The following is a 21,009-nucleotide window of genomic DNA, read 5'->3' on the forward strand; positions in this document are numbered from 1 at the left end:
GGAGATGCTGGTAATTTCCCTGGAGTTTGTCGAGTTTTCTTTGAGGTTGTCAAGGTCATTTAGTTTCTTTATAACCTTTTTTTAAAATTGGATGTGTGTTAGTTGGCTTATGTCTATTCCATCTATCTCTTTTTCTGGGGATTCCTCTTTACCTTTCATTGGGAGGTTATTTCTGTGTCTCCCCATATTGAATTCTTCTTGTTTGTTTTTGTTTATTAGATTTGTCTGCTTTGATTTCCCACTTCTGTGATATGAGAGTCTTTATGGGAGACCTGAGGGATTCAGTGGTATAGTCTCTTTGATCTTCTGAGCCTAATGCTCTTGTGTTGCCCTTTATGCCATTTATTTAAGCTGTCTGGTTGTATTTCAGTTAGTCTTTGGTGGATCCTTCCCTCTGCCTAGTTGATTGAGAGTCACTCTGCCCACCTTATCTTGAGTTCTTTTGTGGGGATGCTGTTAAAACTTAAGCACACAACCCAGGCAAGAAATGCACACCCTCCCGAATATCCTCCACCCACAATCCCACTATCAGCAGCAAACGAGCCAGTATTAATATAAATGTAGAGAGATTAAGACTTCTAGGAGAAACAGATAGGAGTTGTTTTAAATGAAAGAAAGATGATTTTTGAGAGGGAAGGTGATAGAATAATAATAGTAGCAAGTAAGGTCAAGGCTATGTGGGACAGCAAGTAATATTTACACTGTATGTTTACAAAGGAAGGAAGAATGCAGAATGAAGTGAGAAAGTGGAAGTGTATAGTATTAGGTTTATATAGCAGTTAGATGCTATATGTTTAGTGTGAGAGGGAGGATAAACAAATTAGACAAACAGACAAACAAAAGTAAAGCAGAAGGATAGGAGGGATAGAAGGTAGGAAACAGCTTAAAGAGTTTTTTAAAAAATAAAAAATTAAAAAATAGAAAGAGAGAGAGAAAGAAAAGAAGGGGAAGGGAAGAAAAAACAAAAAAGAAAGGGAAGGGAAGGAAAAGAAAGAGAGGAAAAAGGGAAAAAAATGAAAGAGTTTTTACTCATTTCAGCCTTTAGGAACAGTCTCCTTTTTTTCTGGATCTGCCCCTTGTCAAAATTCCATGGGTTTCAAATCTTTTCTGATTGGTTGGCTGGCTGTGGGGAGATCTAGCTTGATTCTGGGGTTGCTAGTCTCTTACTTGTGGGCCTGCCGCCGCTTTGCTGTGAGCTGCATTTAGCTGTCCCGTCCTGTGGCACCCTCAGCCCTCCTCATGCTTGTCCAGCAACGTTGTTCTGCTGATGGGCCAGCGTGTACATGCCAGTAATTTCTGCTCTGCCTCCAGTTCTGTCTCTGTTCCCAAGTTACAGCATCCGCTCACATCCCTGCCTATATGCCTGCGCGCGCTACCTGCTGGCCTGTGGTCTCCATCGAGTCTGCAGTTCTGCTGCAGCTTTCCTGTATGGGCCCTTCTCGGCTCAAAACTGCCCCTCTGTTCGGTAGGGCCCTGGCGCGATCGCTCAAATGGCGGGGATGTGCGCCTCCTGCTTGTCTGGGGTCCCCACCAAGTCTATAGTTCTGCCGTAGCTTTCCCATATGTGTTGCTCTCCGTGACACAGAGCTGCCCCTTTGCTTAGTGGAGCCCTGGCCCGAGCGCTGTGCATGCCCAGAGCGCAGAGCTTTCAGTCCCGGGTTGCAGCCAAGGTGGTCCCCACCTAGACTCCCAGTCCAGGTTGTTCACTGTCCTCCCACGCCTCTGGCCTTTTCAGCCAAACCCTCTCATTGACTCCCTGCGAGTGTTCACTGGTTGGTGCACCCCTGGCAGGAGGAAGCCTCCAAGCAGCTCCCAGCTAAGGAGCTGGTCAGCAGCTGCCCACCTCGGGTGCGATATGGCAGATGCCTCATTGTAATTTTTTATTGTATTTATTACTGTAACACTTCCTTAGCATTCTATAAGTTCAATTGCACAGTTATATTGCTATTTTTTATTATTGATACGAAGATGTGAAATTTAGTAAAATATTTAAGTAATGTATCAGCTTCCTTTTTATTAATATGCACCTTGACATATTATACTGTAATTCTTTATATTAGGGAAAGGTAAAGTTCGAAATCTTTGACCCTGCTATGAAATTGGCTTTTGTTACATTGGAAACACATAAGAACTGAAGTATTCAAAAGTTAGAACATAAACACACAGGACAATTAATAACACTTTTAATATTATTCTCTCTGTACTTGTTTTTGTCTTTGGTTCAAGGTGAACCAGAAAGGCTTATTTTCCTCAGAATTTTTGGTAAATGCTCAGGTGAAGTCAAGTATTCCTAGATATGCAGTGTAGTTGGCAGGGATCTTGATGAGGTTTATTGTACTTTACCCTTTTTGTTATTTTGTTAGTTCCCACATACAAAGGGTGACAAAACAATAACTCACTTTGTATATGAGGTGTTGGGTTTGAATCACATTTTATCCCATATGTTTCAATTCTCTATCTCTTACAAGTTTTCTTTTGAAGGATTGTTTTGCAATGCTCTTAAGTTTTCTCTAATGAGAATAAGCATTGCAGTACATGTGCTGCCTTCAGTGATAATATAGCGGTTGTGTTTATTGGTGGTCAGGGGCTTACATTGAAATTTCTCTAAATGACAACCTCTCTTGTGACCAGTGACTCATTTGTGAGAGAGTTTACTATAAACTAAAGGATATGACATAGCGGGGCAGTAAGAGTTCACCTAAAAAAGGATGGATTTTCTTCTTGCAGTTTCAACTCAAAATCAAGCCTTTGTGATCATGAAGTAATAGTGGGCAAACAACCCCTTAGAACCCTGGGGGCATGCACACTTATGAAATCTAATATATCCTGAAAAATCATGGTCACTATTAAACTAGAGTTCTCAAAATATGCTGTTGAAATTGTTCATGATTTAAATATAGCTGAGTAAATGTAAGCAAGGTCAAAATGATAGGAAGAAAATGTGGATCCCTCCCCTTAACCTGTAACTATAAAGATATATATACATGTATAAGTTATAAATAATAATTTAAACATCTTGGGTATAGCAAAACACCTAAATTCCATTTTAGTCTACCTTGGTCTTACAAGGAAACTTCCTTTAGCATAGCTTTGCTTTTATTTTTTTTTAAACATAGTTGCAAAAGTTTGGTGTCTCTGTTTATGTATCCTCAATATAAATGTTTTTTCCAGGGCCCTGCCTCACCTGCCATTTTTTTTTTTTTTTTTAGGAGCTGCTAATTAATACTTGCCCAGTATGTTCTAATTTTGTATTTTGGGTAGTTTCACTTAAAGAAAAAGTTTTAAAGATTTTATTTGTTTATTTTTAGAGCGAGGGGAACGGGGGGGGGGAGAAAGAGAGGGAGAGAAACATCAATGTGTGGTTGCCTCTTGCACACCCTCAACCGGGTACCTGACCAGCAATGCAAGCATGAGCCCTGACTGGGAATTGAACCCCGTGGTTCACAGGCCGGCACTGAATCCACTGAGCCACATCAGCCAGGGCTAGTTTCACTTTTAAAACATTTTTTTCTAGCTTTGGCCTTTTGAAGACGTATTCATTTACCGAGACGTTTGCATTGAATCACTTGTTTCACACATTTGTTGGGCACCTACTATATACCAGAAATTGTGCCAGTTAGTGAAGATATAGAAGTTAAAGAATGGTCTTAATCTAAACTAGCTGTCTTCCCAGTATCCAAAATCATCAGGGTTTACAACTATGTTCTTCTTAGAGTTTCATAGTTCTAACTGTCACAATTTAAGTCTGATGCATTTTTTTAAGTTGATTTCTGTATACGATATGGGGTAAGGGTCAAATTTTATTCTTTTGTATATAGATATCCAGTTGTCCCAGTACCATTTGTTGAAATCTGTATTCTTTCTGTCATTGAATATGTTGGTTTCCTTGTCTACAAAGAATTTATTTCTGCCACACCCATTTCTCTAATTCTAAGCCTTTGTTTCTGCTGCCCTTTATGCCTAGCATGCCTCCCAATCCTCTACTCTCATTTGTTAGGCTAATTCTTTCTTTAAAGTTTGATAGGAACCTCTGTCTTCCCTGATCAACACACACACACACACACACACACACACACACACACACACACACACACACACACACACACACACACACATCTTTTCCCTCCAACACATGTACCTTTCCTCCAAGGCTAGCATAGGAACCCCTTAGGCAATGATTCACTTATTAACTGTTCTTAGTAGGCACTCTGAAGTCCAACAGCAAATGTAATAAGACCTGTCATTCCCTCCTCCCAGAAGTTTGCTGTTAGTGGGATAATAGTAATAGTAAAGTGGGATAAGTTTTATGTAGAAAGAGGCATAGGATGCTGTAAGCAGAGGACAGAATTTAACCTCATCTTCAGGGTTTTCTCATAGGAGGTGAGATCTTAACTGAACCCTAAAAAGACCAGTAGGAGATTTGGAAAGAAGGAACATTTACAAAGAGAGGCCTAAGTATTTTAGCATTGCTGGATCACAACCTCCAAGGACGTGAAAGATGAAGCTTGGAGAGATGAGCAGTGGGGCCAGGTCATAAAGTGCCTTTTACAGCCAGAGGAGGAGTTTGGCCATAATCCTTGCAGGTAGGGAGAAACCAGGGAAAGAGAGAAACATGTACAGAATAAATTTGAGTAAGAAGCTTAAATCTCAGGTGGAGGAAGATGGCGCAGGAGTAAGTAGCAGTGTTGTCTGCTTGCTCCTATCGTGAAAAGCTTGGGATAGGGACAGAGAGATGAGTGAGCGAGTACAAACTACTGACAGCTCAAGTGGGAAAGGGAGAGCGAGAGCAGAGTGGAAAAGGGCAGAAGGCTTGCCAGCGCTCTTGGGAGGAGTTGCTGGACCCACCAAGCCCTGCGTTCCTACTGGACCACACAGAGGGACACCTGCAGATCGGCTCACCGCCCGGAATCTGCTTGGAGAATGCTGCCTACTGTGGGTGCGGGGACCAGCAGAGTCCCGTAGGGAAACGATAGAAAGGTTTCCGTGAAGCGGCTAGAGGTGTGGGAGGACGGCAAGCAGCCCTGTCTATGGGAAGCTGTGTGATCTGAATCTGGGTGGAGTTTCCCCGGTGGGCTGGCAACCCCACGCCCCAGGTGCGCGCATCGCTGTGCCACTTAAAAGAGAGGAGCGGAACTGGGCCGGGAGAGCTGCGTTAGAAACACAGTCTGGGTCACAGCTCCAGACCCACGGGCAGGGCATGCAGGCGAACAGTGAGACAGCGAACGACCCATATATGGGAAGCTGTGTGAACTGAGTCTGGGACGGCGGCACCACATACCGGGTACGCGTATCCATCGCTGCACCACTGATCAGAAAAATGTGGAATTGGGCCGGGAAAGCTGTGTTAGAAACACGGTCCTGGTCAGGGCCCAAAGCGGGCGGGTAGTGCGCGCAGGTGAACCGTCAGGCACTGCCACCCAGGGACGGTCACGGCCCAGTGCTGCAGCTTGGAACATAGAGACTTCTTGCGAGGAGGAGTGAAGGCAGGATCCAAAGTAGGGCAGGGACTAGGAACATGCGCACTGGCTTGCCAACAGAAGAGCATTACTAGAGAAACCTGAGGACTGCTGGAGGGTGCCACAGGACAAGTGGGGAGACAGACCCAATTCTGCGGCTCACAGAAGATAGTTACAACAGTCCCTGAGGAATACAAAAGCAGCCATAGAAACCAGCCAGAGCTCCTCACAGCCAGCCAACAGGAAAAAATTTGAAACACATGGAATTTTGACCAGGTGTGGATCCAGAAAAAGAAGACTGCACACAAAGGCTGAACTGAGTAAAAACTTTTTATTTCTCATTTTTTTCTTTTTTTTAATACTTTTTTTCTCTTTCTTTTTCTCTTTGAATTATCTCTTTAATCAGTTTCATACCATCTCTCACTCCCATCCTTCATCTTTAATTTTTGTTTTTTTGTTTTGTTTAGCCTCCTTTTCACACTAAATATATAGCATATAACTACTATATAAATCTAATACTATACACTACCACTTTCTTACTGTTTCCTGCATTCTTCCCTCTCTCTTTTTTTATTAACATACAATGTAAATATTACTTATTGTCTTACACAGTCTTAGCGCTACTTGCTACTATTATTACTCTATCATCCTCCCTCTCGAAAATCATCTTTCTCTTCATTTAAAACAATTCTTATCCATTTCTCCTATAGTATAATAGCCCTAACCTCTCTACATTTATATTAATACTGGCTCATTTGCTGCCAATAGTGGGATAGAGGATGGGGGATATCTTTGAGGGTGTGGGTTTCTTGCCTGGGCTGTGTGTTTGTGTTTTTAACAGCATCTCCACAAAAGAACTAAAAACAAGATGGACAGAGTGACTCTCAATCCACTAGCCAAAGGGAAGGTCCCACCAAAGAGCATCTGACACCATAAACAAACAATTTAAAGGGTACCCCAAGAACATCAGGCTCAGGAGATCTAAGAGACGGCACCACTGAAAACCCCAGATCTCTATAAAGAATCTCATACATCAGAGGAGGGAAATCAAAAGAGACAAATTCAAAAAACAAAATCAAGAAGAATCCAACATAGTAATACACAGAAACAACCTCCCAATGAAAGGAAAAGAAGAATCCTCAGAAAGAGAGGTAGATGGAATAGACGTAATCGAAATGTCAGACATGGAATTCAGAATAATGGTGGTAAAGAAGCTCAATGTACTCCACACCCTCAAAAATAACTATGACAGCCTCCAAGAAAGTTACCAACAGCTCCAAGAAAATTACAGGGAACTTACAGAGAACTACACCAGCATAAAAAAAGGACATAGAAACTATTAATAAGAACCAGGAAGAAATGAAGAATACAATCTCTGAACTGAAAAACACAGTAGAATCAATAAAAGCAGGCCAAATGAAGCAGAGGATCAGATCAGTGAGTTAGAGGACAATGTAGAAAGAAATTCCCAGACAATACAACAACATTAAAAAAGATTGAAAAAGTATGAAGAAGGTCTAAGGGAATTGCAGGAGGACATGAGACAAGATAATATCCGGATCATTAGAATAAAAGAGGGAGAAGAAGAGGAGCGAGGAATAGAAAAGCTGATAGGAGGAATAATGACAAAATATTCCTAACCTGATGAGAGAAGAAGTAATGCAAGTTCAAGAAGCAAAGGGAGTCCCAATGAAGAGGAACCCCAAAAGGCCCACTCCAAGGCACATCATAATTAAAATGTCAACATTCAAAGACAGAGAGAATCCTAATAGCAGCAAGACAGAAACAACTAATAACATACAAGGGAGCTCCAATAAGGCTATCAGATTTCTCAGCAGAAACACTACAAGCTGGAAAGGAATGGTCAAAAATATTTCAAACAATGAAAAACAAAGGCCTACAACCAAGACTAACTACTGTACCCAGCAAGGCTCTCATTCATAATGGAAGGTGAAATAAGGAGTTTCTCAGACAAAGGAAGACTAAAAGAATATATCTTCACCAAATGAGCATTGCAAGAGATGCTAAAGGGAATGCTTTAAGAAAAAGAAGAAAAAAGAGAAGGAGAGGAACACAGGTACAAAGAGAAATGAATAAATACCTGTCAATAATAACCTTAAATGTAAATGGATTAAATGCTCCAATTAAAAAGCATAGGGTACCGGAATGGATAAGAAAACAGGTCCCACATATTTGTTGTCTATAAGAAACACACCTCAAAACAAAAGATTTACAGAGACTGAAAGTAAAGGGGAAAAAAAAAGTATTCCAAGCAAATGGACATTTAAAAAAAAGCTGGGGTAGTACTCCTATCAAACAAAACGGATTTCAAAATAAGGGCAGTAAAAAGAGATAAAGAAGGACATTTGATAATACTTGAGGGAACAATCCATCAAGAAGATATAACCCTGGTAAACATATATACACCCAACATAGGAACATCCAAATACATAAAGAAAATACTAGAAGACCACAAGAAGAATATTAACAGCAACACACTCATAGTAGGGAACTTTAACACTCCATTATCAACAATAGACAGATCTTCAAAGCAAAGAAACACCAAGGTTCAACAGGCATTGAACAAGACAATAAGCCACATTGACTTAACTGATATATATAGAACTTTTCACCCAAAAGAAGCAAAATATACATTCTTTTCAAATGCACATGGGACATTTTCAAAGATAGACCACATGATAGGACACAAAACAAGCCTCAACAAATTCAATAAATTTGAAATCATATTAAGCATCTATCTTTTCAGACCACAATGCCTTGAAACTAAAAATCAACCTCAGTGAAAAAAATCAGACACTCTAACTCATGGAGAATGAATAACATGCTATTAAATAATGAATGGGTTAACAATGACATCAAAGAAGAAATCAAGAAATTTCTGGAAACTAATGATAATGAACACACAAGAGCCAAAAAGCTATGGGACACAGCAAAAGCAGTGCTAAGAGAGAAGTTCATAGCAACACAGGCATATCTGAAAAGGATAGAAGAATCTCAAATATAAAATCTAACCCTAAAGCTATAAGAACTAGAACAACAACAACAAACAAAGTCTAGGGCAAGAAGAAAGAAGGAAATCATCAAGATCAGAGCAGAATTAAATGACATAGAGACCAAACAAACAATTCAAAAGATCAACGAAACTAGGAGCTGGTTCTTCCAAAAAATAAACAAAATCAACAACCCTTTAGCCAGGCTCATCAAGAAAAAAATGAGAGAAGACCCAAATAAACGAAATCAGAGACGAAAGAGGAGAAATCATGACTGATACCACAGAAATACAAAGGATTGTAAGAAATTACTACAGACAACGGTATGGCAAGAAGTTTGACGATGTAGAAGAAATGGACCAATTTCAAGAAACATATAACCTTTCAAAACAAAATCAAGAAGAAGCAGAAAGCCTGAACAGACCAATAACAAAGTGTGAAACTGAAACAGTAATCAAAAATCTCCTGGTACACAAAAGGCCTGGACCAGATGGCTTCACAGGCGAATTTTACAAACATTTAGGGAAGAAGTAACTCCTACCCTCCTCCAACTCTTCCAAAAAATCCAAAAAGAGGGAAAAATCCCAAACTCTTTCTATGAAGCCAGTATTACCCTAATTCCAAAACCAGGTCAAGACACAACAAAGAAAGGAAACTACAGTCCAATATCACTGATGAACAAAAATGCAAAAATCCTCATCAAAATATTGGTAAACAGGATCCAGCAATACATTAAAAAGATCATACACCACGATCAAGTGGGATTTATCCCAGGGATGCAAGGATGGATTAATGTTCACAAATCAATAAATGTAATACACCACCTAAACAGAATGAAAGACAAAAATCACATGATCATATCAATAGATTCAGAAAAAACATTTGATAAAGTACAACACCCATTTATGATGAAAACACTCATCAAAATGGGAATAGAGGGAGCATACCTTAACATAATTAAGGCTATATATGAGAAACCTGAAGCCAACATCATACTAACGGACAAAAACTGAAAGCATTGTCCCTGAGATCAGGAACATGACAAGGATGTCCACTCTCTCCACTGTTATTCAACATAGTGTTGGAAGTCCTAGCCACAGCAATTAGACAAGAAAGAGAAATAAAAGGCATCCAAATTGGGAAAGAAGTAAAACTATCATATGCAGATGACATGATAGTATACATAAAAAAACCCTTTAAACTCCAGTAAAAAACTACTCGATATAATAAGCGAATTTGGCAAAATAACTGGGTATATAATAAATATACAGAAATCTAAGGCATTTCTGTACACCAACAATAAAATATCAGAGACAGAAACAAACAAGAAAATCCCATTTACTATAGCAACAAGAAAAATAAAGTACCTAGGAGTAAACTTAACCAAAGAGATAAAAGACCTGTACTCTGAAAATTATGTAACATCGAAGAAAGAAATTAAGGAAGATACAAATAAATCCATGTTCTTGGATGGGAAGAATCAACATCATGAAAATGGCCATACTACCCGCAATTTACAGATTCAATGCAATCCCTATTAAAATACCAATGACATATTTCACAGACCTAGAACAAATACTTCCAAAATTCATATGGAACCAAAAAAGATCCCGAATAGCCAAAGCAATCTTGAGACAGAAGAACAGAACAGAAGGAATCACAATACCAGACATCAAACAATACTACAAAGCCACTGTAATCAAAACAGTCTGGTACTGGCATAAGAATAGACATATAGATCAATGGAACAGAATAGAGAGTGCAGAAATAAATCCAGGACTATACGGTCAACTGGTATTTAATGAAGGAGGAAGGAACATAAAATGGAATGAGAAGAGCCTCTTCAACAAATGGTGCCGGGAGAACTGGACAGGGTCGTGCAAAAAAATGAAACTAGACCACCAACTTACACCACACACGAGAATAAACTCAAGATGGATTAAAGACTTAAATGTAAGCTGTGACGCCGTAAAAGTTCTAGAGGAAAACATAGGCAGGAAAATTTCAGATATCCCATGTAACAATATTTTCATGGATTCATCTCCTAAGGGAATAGAAATAAAGGAAAAAATAAACAAATGGGACTCCATCAAACTAAAGAGTTTTTTCTCCGCAAAAGAAAACATCAGCAAGATGAAACGGAAACATATTTGCCAATGATATCTCAGACAAGGGACTGATCTCCAAAATATATAAAGAGCTTATATGAGTCAACATCAAGAAAAAAAACAGGGCAATTAAAAAATGGGCAAAGCACCTGAGCAGACACTTCTCCGAAGAGAACATACAGAAGATCCATAGACACATGAAAAAATGCTCAACATCACTAGCCGTCAGAGAGATGCAAATAAAAACCACAACAAGATACCTCTTTACACCTGTCAGAATGTCCATCATCAACAAATCAACAAAGAAATGCTGGCAAGGATGTGGAGAAATGGGAACCCTACTGCACTGTTGGTGGGAATGCAGACAGGTGCAGCCACTATAGAAAACAGTATGGAATTACCTCAAAAAAGTAAAAATGGAACTGTCTTTTGAACCAGCGATTCCACTGCTAGGATTATATCCGAAGAATCCTAGAACCTAATTCAAAAGAACTTATGCACCCCTATGTTCATAGCAGCACTGTTTACAATAGCTAAGTGCTGGAAACAGTCAAGTGCCCATCTGTAGATGAGTGGATCAAAAAACAGTGGTACATTTACACAATGGAATACTATGCAACAGAGAGAAAGAAGGAACTCCTGCCATTTGCGACTACATGAATGGAACTAGAGAGAGTTATGCTTACTGAAATATGCCAGGCAAAGAAAGAAAAATACCATATGTTATCACCTAATACAGGAGACTAAAGAACAAAATAAACAAATGAACTAAATAGAACAAGAAGCAGAATAACAGTCAATAGGAGAAAAGGGGGAGGGAGAGAAGGGGGATAAGTAAGGGAAGGGTTTAGTCAAAGGACATGTAGAAATGACTCATGGACATGGACAAGGAGGGATATGATTGTTGGAGAAGGAGTGGGCTGGGTGGGGGAGAGCAATAGGGAAAAAAAATGGGGCAACTGTAGTTGAAAAACCAAAAAATACAGTTAAAAAGAAAAAAGAGGCTTAACACTTTTTAGCCATTATAAAATGAATGAAGATATAAAGACCCTTGGGTTTCTTTATGCTTTATCCTATTCCTCTAATTGTCAAAATAGAAGCAAAACCTCCTGCATCTGTTAAAAACAACTTTACAGAGTTACAGACAGCATGCTGATTAAAGAATTCTTGATAATTAGTTAGCTGTTACTTTATTATGTCATTTTATAGAATTACAGCATGCTGATTAAAGAATTCTCTGTAATTAGCTATTACATTTTTTATGTCTTTCTGCAGATTATTAGCAGTTGTATTATCAGATTTCAAAGATTTAAACCTCTGTACTTTATAGTACTATTTTTTTCTCCAAGTTCCTCTGACATTGAAAATTTAGTAAAACTCTGGTAATTGGACTTTTTCATATATTAGTAGCATATTGTTGTTAAAGAAAATTTAGGGTACTTGTGTATACATAAATTTTCAAGTATATTTAGTCATTTACTACTGTATACTAAAACCTGATTAAAGAGAAAAAGATAGGTTACAACAGATCTATACTGACTGCCATATAGCTCTGGAACAAGTTTTATTGTTTCAAAGAATTGTAGCCTGAAGTATACCTCCAGCTTTGTACTCACTACCAGCATTGTAATTATCAGTTTACTGTGTTCCTTCCTCTCTCTGAGCTAATCTATACTCCGAGGGCCTACCACATAGTAGGTGGCTGCATATATATGTTATTCATGAATGACTTATCCACACAAAATGACAAACTTTCTTTTGAAGCTCCATTTTATTCTTAAACATAAAAATGTTATCTGTAAAATTTAAAAACAAATGATCTTCAAATTTAGAAGTTAATTTAACTGTTTGTTTTTACAGGCATTCGTAAAGGATGTTCATGAAGATTCAATAACAGTTGCGTTTGAAAACAAGTAAGTGTCTTGATATAATTTTAGGTTCAGGTTTTTTAATATTTTATACTGATTATTCTTTTTACTTCTCATTTTAAAAAATCAAGTCTAGTTTGAGTGTTTTTTTTAGGAATGGATCTCATGTTACTGACCCAGAAGTTCCTGAACAGTTCCACATTAAACCAGTGGAGAAACTGTTCCTGTAATGACCTCAGAGATCCCTTTTATATAATCTTGATCCTTACATCTCAGTTTCCTTGAATGTGAAGAAAGAAACCAGATCCTTCTATATTAGTAACTGAGAGTTTGCATAGGAATATTTGTAATTGTTAAAAGATTAAAATGAATGGATTCATGGGTATTAGAAAATTGATGTGAGTTTTGTAACATTAAATCTAAAATCAGTGGTATTAGTTTTCTACTATATATATTTTTTTCTTTATTTTTATTGTTGGCACTATTACAGATGTCCCCATTTTCCCACCTTTATCCAGCCCTTGCCCCCCCCCTTTCCTCTGGCCATCACGTAGTATATTTTATTGGAAATAATCATGTTTATCCATTAACTTATTTTTGTCTGTTTCATGTATTTATAATCAATAATAGTGGTAACTGATCTTTTCTGCTTTCTTTGCTAGATGACTAAATAAATATCCTTACAGGCCTAGGAAATTAGCTATATGAAAGCATTAATAATATAGATATTAACATTTTATTGGGGGAGACAAATCTCTTGATTACAAGTTTTTAAAATTATAGTTCACATTCAGCATCATTCTGTACCAGTTTCAGGTATACAGCAAGGTGGACAGAAAATCATGCACTCTACAGAGTGGTCCTACCAGTGTCCCAAGCACCCACCTGGCTGCACACATAGTCATTATGACGCTATATTCCCTATGCTGTGGTCCACATCTTTATGACTATTCTGTAACTACCAATTTATGCTGCTTTAAGTCCTTCATCCTTTTCATGCAACCCCCCTACCCCCTCCCTTCTGAAAATTGTCATTATGTTCTCCGTATTTATGTTAACTGAAATTTTTGATTGCTAATAAAGGCTATTTTCAGAGTAGTCATTCAAGATTGTAAAGTAGAAAAAACTCCTTAGCCAAAGTATAGATATGGTCATAATCTTAGGATTTTACTGAACTCTGAAGAATGCTCAACAATGATAATATTTTGGCTTTTATGTACTGAGAGAATTAATAGTATATCAAAAGCAAATTACAGATTTATAGAGAGAAGATAGATTAGCGGTTGCTTAGGACTGAGGGGATAGGGAGCCACTCACTGCTGAAGAGTATAGTGTTTCTTTTTGAGGTGATGAAAGTATTCTAAAATTGACTGGTAATGGTTGCACATATTTGTGAATATACTTAAAACCGTTAAGTTGTACATACACTTAAGTGGATGGATGTTATGGTATGTATCTCAATAAATCTGTTAAAATACAGTATCTGACACAGACATACTGTAATTAGACTGTTTGCAGATTATTTTAGCTACCAACAGGACAAAGTGGTTATTCTCTGATGCGTGAAACATAGTTAGGGGGATAGAGATAAAATGCTTTAGTGTATCTGACTGTATTCTTCGCTCTAGACTAATAATTGCATCCAAATTATAGAATACCTTTCTCTGAATACATAGAGCCCAGAATCTGCCTCCTCATTGTTTCTAGTATCTATGGCTATTCTCTATCATCACACCTCTTACAAAGGAATCTTGGATAACTTGAAGAGTAATTTTTTTTCTTGAAATTATACTCTTTACTGCTTGCTCCCATCACTACGTAAACACTGTTTCCCCTAAAAGGAGAGCTATCTTTATTTGCCACTCTTAGTTTTTCCTGTAGTCCCTAATCTAGAGGATTAATATTAAACAGTCATTTTCTCTGCATTTAAGAATATATCTCCTTTACACACTGATTTATCACATCAGTTCTCTTTTATTTTCAAGCAGATTGCTACTATAAACTTAAAATTATTATATTTTTGGACCCCCTAGTTCTCTTATACACCTTAGCTATATAAAAGTTTCTCTTCAAACTATCTGCCATGTCTGGAATTTGAAATAAACTCTTTTTCCTTGAGTTCATGAAGTATGTTTGAGAGTCAGTGCTGGGTTTAAGCACATCACCTGGATTTGATAGGTCCCTACCAAAGTAGTCTGTTTGCCCTTCTTTGTTTTCCTTTTTGTTCTTCTATTTAAAAAACTCTAATATTTTATAAAACTTAAAGGCTATATTTATCCCCTTTTTTTCAGTCAAAACCTCCTATTACAATAATACGAAATTATTTTAGATGCTTTGCTTTTACCTTCCCTATTTCACATTTTTTTATTGATTGACTTTTTAGAGAGGAGTGAGAGAGAGGAGAGAGGGAGAGAGAAAGAAACATTTATGTTTTTCCAGTTATTTAAGCATTTATTGGCTGATTCTTGCCCTGACTGGGGATCAAACCTGCAATATTGGCTTATCAGGACCATGTTCTTTCAACTGAGCTACCTGGCCAGGGTCTTCACATATTTTGAATAAAAAATTTGAATGTTTATGTTTGTACTTGTAAGACTTAAAATAATTGTTCCTTATTTGAATCAAGAAAATCATATTATTATTATTTTCTTTACCAGTCAGATTTACCAATGAATTTGTAACATGTTAAAAGTCACTATTTTAAGTTTAAAAAGGCTTTTTCTGAAGTAAAGGTAGTTTTTTTTATAGTTTTCAAGTATGTATAATTTAGAACAGGATTCATTCTAATATAGGCCCTAATCAAATTTCCACAAATTTTCTATCCTCCTGTCTTATATAATAATAACTCTTTTAAAAAATGCACTTTGTAGGATTTTACTAAGAAAGCTCTTTAGTTAAAAAAAAAAAAAAAAAAAAAAGAAAGGACTGCTACAGCAGTTGAATCCTCCAGTGTTTTTGCAAAGTTTGTCTTTTAGTATTTCGTACCATTGTGGATATAATAGAATAATTTGGGGGTTTTCAAAATTGTTTCATCTCATTTTAAATCAAAGACATAGGCAACTTACCAAACTCCTACAGGCTGTCTCCACTGGATTTCTGTGGTTTAGGAGACCCCACCAAGGCCAGTGCATGCTGGTAGGTCATGCTGATCAGCAAGCCAGTTATCCATGGCAAGAACTGAACATCTTGTAGGATCTAAAATTTAAATGGAGAAAAGTGAGTTCTGAATTGCTAATGTGCTGACTGCCGCATTTTGTTTAGGAATTAGAGGGCATTTAGTACTAATTTTTGCGGTAATTGGAATGTGGTTAAAATTCCTTTGCAAGTAGAAATCTGGTGATATTACTGACACTTACTGATACTAACATATTTAATTTAAGCATCAAAGGAAATTGCTGTTGTAGCCTTATGTTTAGAACTCTTAGAGGTTGAAATTTTTGGAAAAAAAGACTCATTTGGGAAATTACAGTGTTGATCTGTTGTATTTAGAGAAATATTTCAAATAGAACTACAGGGCTGCTGTGCTGCCTGCAGACTTTGTTGCAATGTCTCTATGTTGCCCTTATGCCCCTCTCAGCAAAACACTTGACAGATTTAAAATATTTGCCTCTTTAAATTAGAATACCAGGGGGTCATACTTAACCAAAGTTGATGGCATCGTGGTCATTGTTTCCATTAAACCGAAAAGCTGGTTAAGTAATTGTGTGTGTTTATTTGCAGCTGGCAGCCAGAGAGGCAGATTCCATTCCATGATGTGAGATTCCCACCACCTGTAGGTTATAATAAAGATATAAATGAAAGTGATGAAGTTGAGGTAAGTTTCTCATGCCATCAAGTTATTAAGCACTGAAGGAATGGGAGCATTTAAATTGCCTAAGTCTTTTGTACCCCTTATCTTTAACACTTTTAAACTACCCTGAGAATTTTAGCTGTGATGGACGTGTGCTTTTGACTGAGCTATCTTAATAATGATGTGAAATAATGTGTGATGCTTAAATGTGGCTGCCTGAGCAGCAGTCTGGGCACATCTTTGAAAGTCATCACTCATTTCCTTTGTCCACTAGTACTGCTTTTCTCACATCCCTCAATCTCTGAATCTTTGAATTAGGAAAATTAGCCTTGCAAAGGAAAAAAATTATGACTATATAGACCATCATCATAGAATCTCTTTAAGTAGTAGTAAATTCTCCTGGTATATTTTGAAAAAGCCGTCTATGAGTTTTGGTATGTACACATATAAATAAAACATCTTCCCACAGGGCATGGTATAAACCGACAGCTCATGTGCCTTTGATGTCTTGGGCCAAAAAGTGCTGTGGAGATGTAACATATTAACAGAAGCATTGTGTTAGTGTTTTCTCTAGTTACTGAAAATTTGGGGTTGGGGGTGGGGCTTAAGGCACTTGGAGTCTGGTTTGTGTTATAGTTCTACGTAGTATCCTCTCTTTCCTTCCCTTTCACACACTTCATTTTAAGCTTCTTCTTTCTCCACAATGCCTTGTTAGTAGTTGCAACTTCATGAATATTTGTGGTATTAAGGAAGCAGCTAAGTAGAGATTTGTACAGGTAAGGTTAAGTGTACTAGGTATTTGAATTCTTATTTTCTGTGCTAGGTACAGACGATGCAGTGAAACAGAAGAGTCCCTGCCTTTGGTGAGGCCACATTCTAATGAGGATTGCTAACATGACAGGTGTAAGTCCTAGGAAGAAAAAAAGAGTTAAGAGAATAGAAGGTGATGTAGGGGCAGGAGTGCTATTTTAAGTGTTTAGAGAAGGTCTCTGGATGTTCAGGTCTGTGTTCTTTTCTCTACAATATTAAATCAGAAATAGAATGAAGTACTATTTATTTACCAAAAATATTCCCAGTACATACTAGATATAAGGAACTGGGCTTGGTTTTGTGAGGGATCCCAATAGGGAACTAAACACTGTTTATACTTGAGGACCTTCAGCTATTCATTTTCCCCAGAATACAAGCTTCCTGAAGGCAAGAATCAGGACTTTTGGTCTGTCTATATTAGGAGTGTTCATAATAGTGTTTGGTTGGATAAAGGGAACTTTTTCTCAATTGAGTCATATGACAGGTCACCACGGTAACCAATGAGACACTGTTGGTAGGGTGACCTCACAATATTACCTAACATAAGAGGTTATTGCTCTGGCTAGAGCAGAGTTGAAAGTAAATGATGGTGGCAAGAGGGAAAGGTAGGTTAAATTAAGTTGTATTTAGTCACTGTATTGTATGTCCATTAATTTTAAGTTCTAAAAGAGAGGTAAGACACCGGGTATTTTCGTCGTCTGTATCGGGAATTCTCACAATATTGATGAATAGAGGGGCATTTTTTTCCCAGTTTAGTCACAGACAGGTGGGGACCAATGAGATGCTGTTGTTGGGATCACCTCTTTGTTTTACATAACAATTACCAGATTATTTCTCTGGCTGGAGCAGTTAAGAGGAAGTTAAATTTATCTGGCTGGAACAGAGTTAAGTTATGGAGGCAAGAGGAAAAGGTAGGTTGGGTTAAATTGTATTTCATCACATTTATAACTATTAACTTCAGTTGTAAAAGGAAAACAAGTTAGAGCTTTGAGTTGCTTAGGCTCTGTACCTCACTCTGTTCTCTCTTCCTCATCCCCCTTGTCCTTCCTGCTGCTTCTTTCTACTCCTGAGTATTACTGTTTCTCCATGTGTACTGTATTATCTTTTTTTCTTATTAACCTTGATTTGGTAGCGTCTTCACAAAAGGTTCCACACTGCACATTGTAAGTGAACTTTGCAGTGGTCATGAGAGACATTGGTTAGAAGAACTGATCCACAGTGTGTGAAAGTAGGAAGGTGGTATCCAGAGGATTGCCAACATGGAGTTGTCCATTTTAGTGAAGAGGGGATAAGAGACCAGAGAGTGACCAAGGATCTGTTCATTTAGTTAGTAGGAGACATGAATGCCATGGTGGTATTTTTAGTGGGCTGTGAGTGGTCAGCAGTCTTACTCATTTAATGATCATGGAGCCAGGCATAGGCCCAGATCAGTGACTTTCAGTTATTTGCTTATTAGTATTAAAAAGTTTGTACATTTTTAGATATATTTTTTTAAACTTTTGAAGTACCCAAGGAAAGTGTGTCCCAGTTTATGAGTAGTCATCTTATTGCTGAATTAGAGAAATAAGGAAGCTCTTTTTACAGGGCTCTCCCAAGTAATCAGGCAGTTTCTGATTAAGTATCTATGTCTAGCTGTAAGGGTAGAATTTGGTTTAAGGATACAGAATATGGGTTTAAAAGACACTTAGGGTCATTTTAAGAAATTTTCCTCAATGTCAGAGCTATAAATTGCCGAATGATGTTAATCATGAAATATTCTGTTCTAATCTTTGTGTAGGTTTATTCCAGAGCAAATGAAAAAGAGCCTTGCTGTTGGTGGTTAGCTAAAGTGAGGATGATAAAGGGAGAGGTAGGAAAATGCATATTTAAAATTTTTTCTTATACTGCTGTCTTTTCTCTAAACTCAAGTACTACAATTCAGCCTGAATTTTTATTTTAAAGTAATAAATAACTTGAGTCATTTTATTAAAATGTTTTCTCCATATGTTTAGTATGGAGAATACACTTGTTTTTCTTTTTTACGCTCTAGGTAATTTAAAAATTGCTGAATAGGTATAGCTTACTGCTCTTACTTTAAATGCTATGACCAGGAATGAATTTTATTTATTTCTCTCAGTTTTACGTGATCGAATATGCAGCATGTGATGCTACGTACAATGAAATTGTCACAATTGAACGTCTGCGATCAGTTAATCCCAACAAACCTGCCACAAAAGATACTTTCCATAAAATAAAACTGGATGTGCCAGAAGACTTACGACAAATGTAAGTTGATGTGCAAGAAATGCTGAGAATTTACAGGTGACTGGCAATTAGTTTACAAGAATATACATTTTAAAATAATAAAATACAATTTTTTAATTCAGTGAAAATGGTTTGTATAACGTGAAAAAAACATACTTAGTTTTTTCCAGTTATATAACTAAGCCAGCATTGCACTTGTTTAAACTTACTTGTCTGGATACCTGGCTAATGTAAATTTGTTTTCTAAAATAAACTAACTTTGTTCACAGGCTTTTAAGATTTTGAAACTGATTTATTCAGATTTTGCTGTAAGTCACAAATCAAATTCTAGACAATGAAGTTTACGCCAAGATTTTTCCCTTTTAGCTAATATTTTCATATAAATATGTAATAACTAGAGCTAATGAAGCTTCAAAAGGTCATCTCTCTCTCTTTTTTTTTTTTTTTTTTACAGGGACATGTTTTGGGGCTGTGTGTCAGTGTGTCAGCAGGGATACCTGCATGTGGTGTGCATGACTGTGAGAGGTGGGGTCAGTGCTGTGGCTGGGCTGGGGACTCTTCCTTTGTTCCTGCCCCTCCTCCCCTGAAGGTTCACTGGGATAAGCAGGAAAGGTCCCAGGCCAGGAGCAATAGGCACAGGGTAGTGGGCAAGGGCAGGCAGATATTTGGGGGTGTCTTGCTCCCCTATCAACTTTCCACCTCCAGGCCCGATGAATGGGAAATGGTCACAATCCTTAGTTGAAGAGAATGAAGGAGGGAGTGAGTGAGTGAATGAGTGTGCACACCCCTGTCTTCGTTTGGCATCCTCTTTTTTTCATTGTATTTTTTTCCCATTCCATTTAGTCCTCTTATACCCCTCAGCCCCGCTGCAGTCACCACACTGTTGTCCATGTCCATGAGTCCTCTTTCTAAAAGGTCATCTCTGTCTTGATCTTGAGTAGTGCTTAAAGACTTCAGTTAAGAGATTCCTTTTTAATGATTGCATCAAAGGGTTATAGTAGGTTTGATTTGGACTTGCTGTACTTGAAACATTAATGTGCAGTTCAAAATACATAGGAGTCTTGCATTTTGATTATAGAGAATTCATAGGCATGTACACTTTTGTGCCTTCTGATTCATGTACATTTCTTTCTCTTCCTTAAATTGATCAGCAGTTTTTCTTTACAAAAGTAACAACAAACAAAATTGGGTACCTTGTAGCTATCCCCAACAGTTTTCAACAGTTAACTCAAGAATATTACTTACTTATATTTAATTGAAATGAGGAAGCCTACGAGGAAGAGTGACTTCCCTAAATACGCCACCTTTGGTAATCTAAGACCATCCGTAATCCTTTAAGAACATAACTTTTTCTTTCTCTATAATCTCAAACACTTGATTGAGTTGAGTATTTCAGAGGTGCACAGCAAAGGAACAAAATCTTTAAATAGATATAGTATATCTTGCATAAGTCATCGATTTAATATGAATCCACAATTTTGTGTGCAGATCTCTTTGCGTCTATTGCCAGTAGTTGATATTCACTCATATTAACTTCACAATGGATATTTATTTTATTTCTAGGTGTGCCAAAGAATCGGCACATAAGGATTTTAAAAAGGCAGTTGGTGCCTTTTCTGTAACTTATGATCCAGAAAATTATCAGCTTGTCATTTTGGTAAGTGTTCTTGAGTTATTTATTTTGGTGTTTGTCATTTAGGGTATTTGCTTTGATAATAATAG

General features: G+C 37.5%; 1 protein-coding gene across 16 annotated transcripts in view; it reads left to right on the forward strand.

Moving 5' to 3' along the window:
• Positions 1 to 21,009, forward strand: part of FMR1 (fragile X messenger ribonucleoprotein 1) — a 54,433-nt gene that overhangs the window by 11,510 nt on the left and 21,914 nt on the right. For 14 of the 16 annotated variants that reach the window (XM_090265450.1, XM_090265452.1, XM_090265438.1 and 11 more), the window contains exons 2-6: positions 12,436 to 12,488; positions 16,164 to 16,257; positions 18,821 to 18,892; positions 19,160 to 19,308; positions 20,851 to 20,944. In XM_090265450.1, the coding sequence (XP_090121576.1) occupies positions 12,436 to 12,488; positions 16,164 to 16,257; positions 18,821 to 18,892; positions 19,160 to 19,308; positions 20,851 to 20,944 (462 nt within the window). Of the gene's footprint in view, positions 1 to 12,435; positions 12,489 to 16,163; positions 16,258 to 17,056; positions 17,137 to 18,820; positions 18,893 to 19,159; positions 19,309 to 20,850; positions 20,945 to 21,009 lie in introns of those variants that run through there. The other 2 variants (XM_090265447.1, XM_090265444.1) reach the window with 2 other exon arrangements.

Source organism: Furipterus horrens, unplaced genomic scaffold, assembly GCF_987537825.1.
Source record: "Furipterus horrens unplaced genomic scaffold, mFurHor1.1.pri manual_scaffold_17, whole genome shotgun sequence".
NCBI classification, from domain to species: domain Eukaryota; kingdom Metazoa; phylum Chordata; class Mammalia; order Chiroptera; family Furipteridae; genus Furipterus; species Furipterus horrens.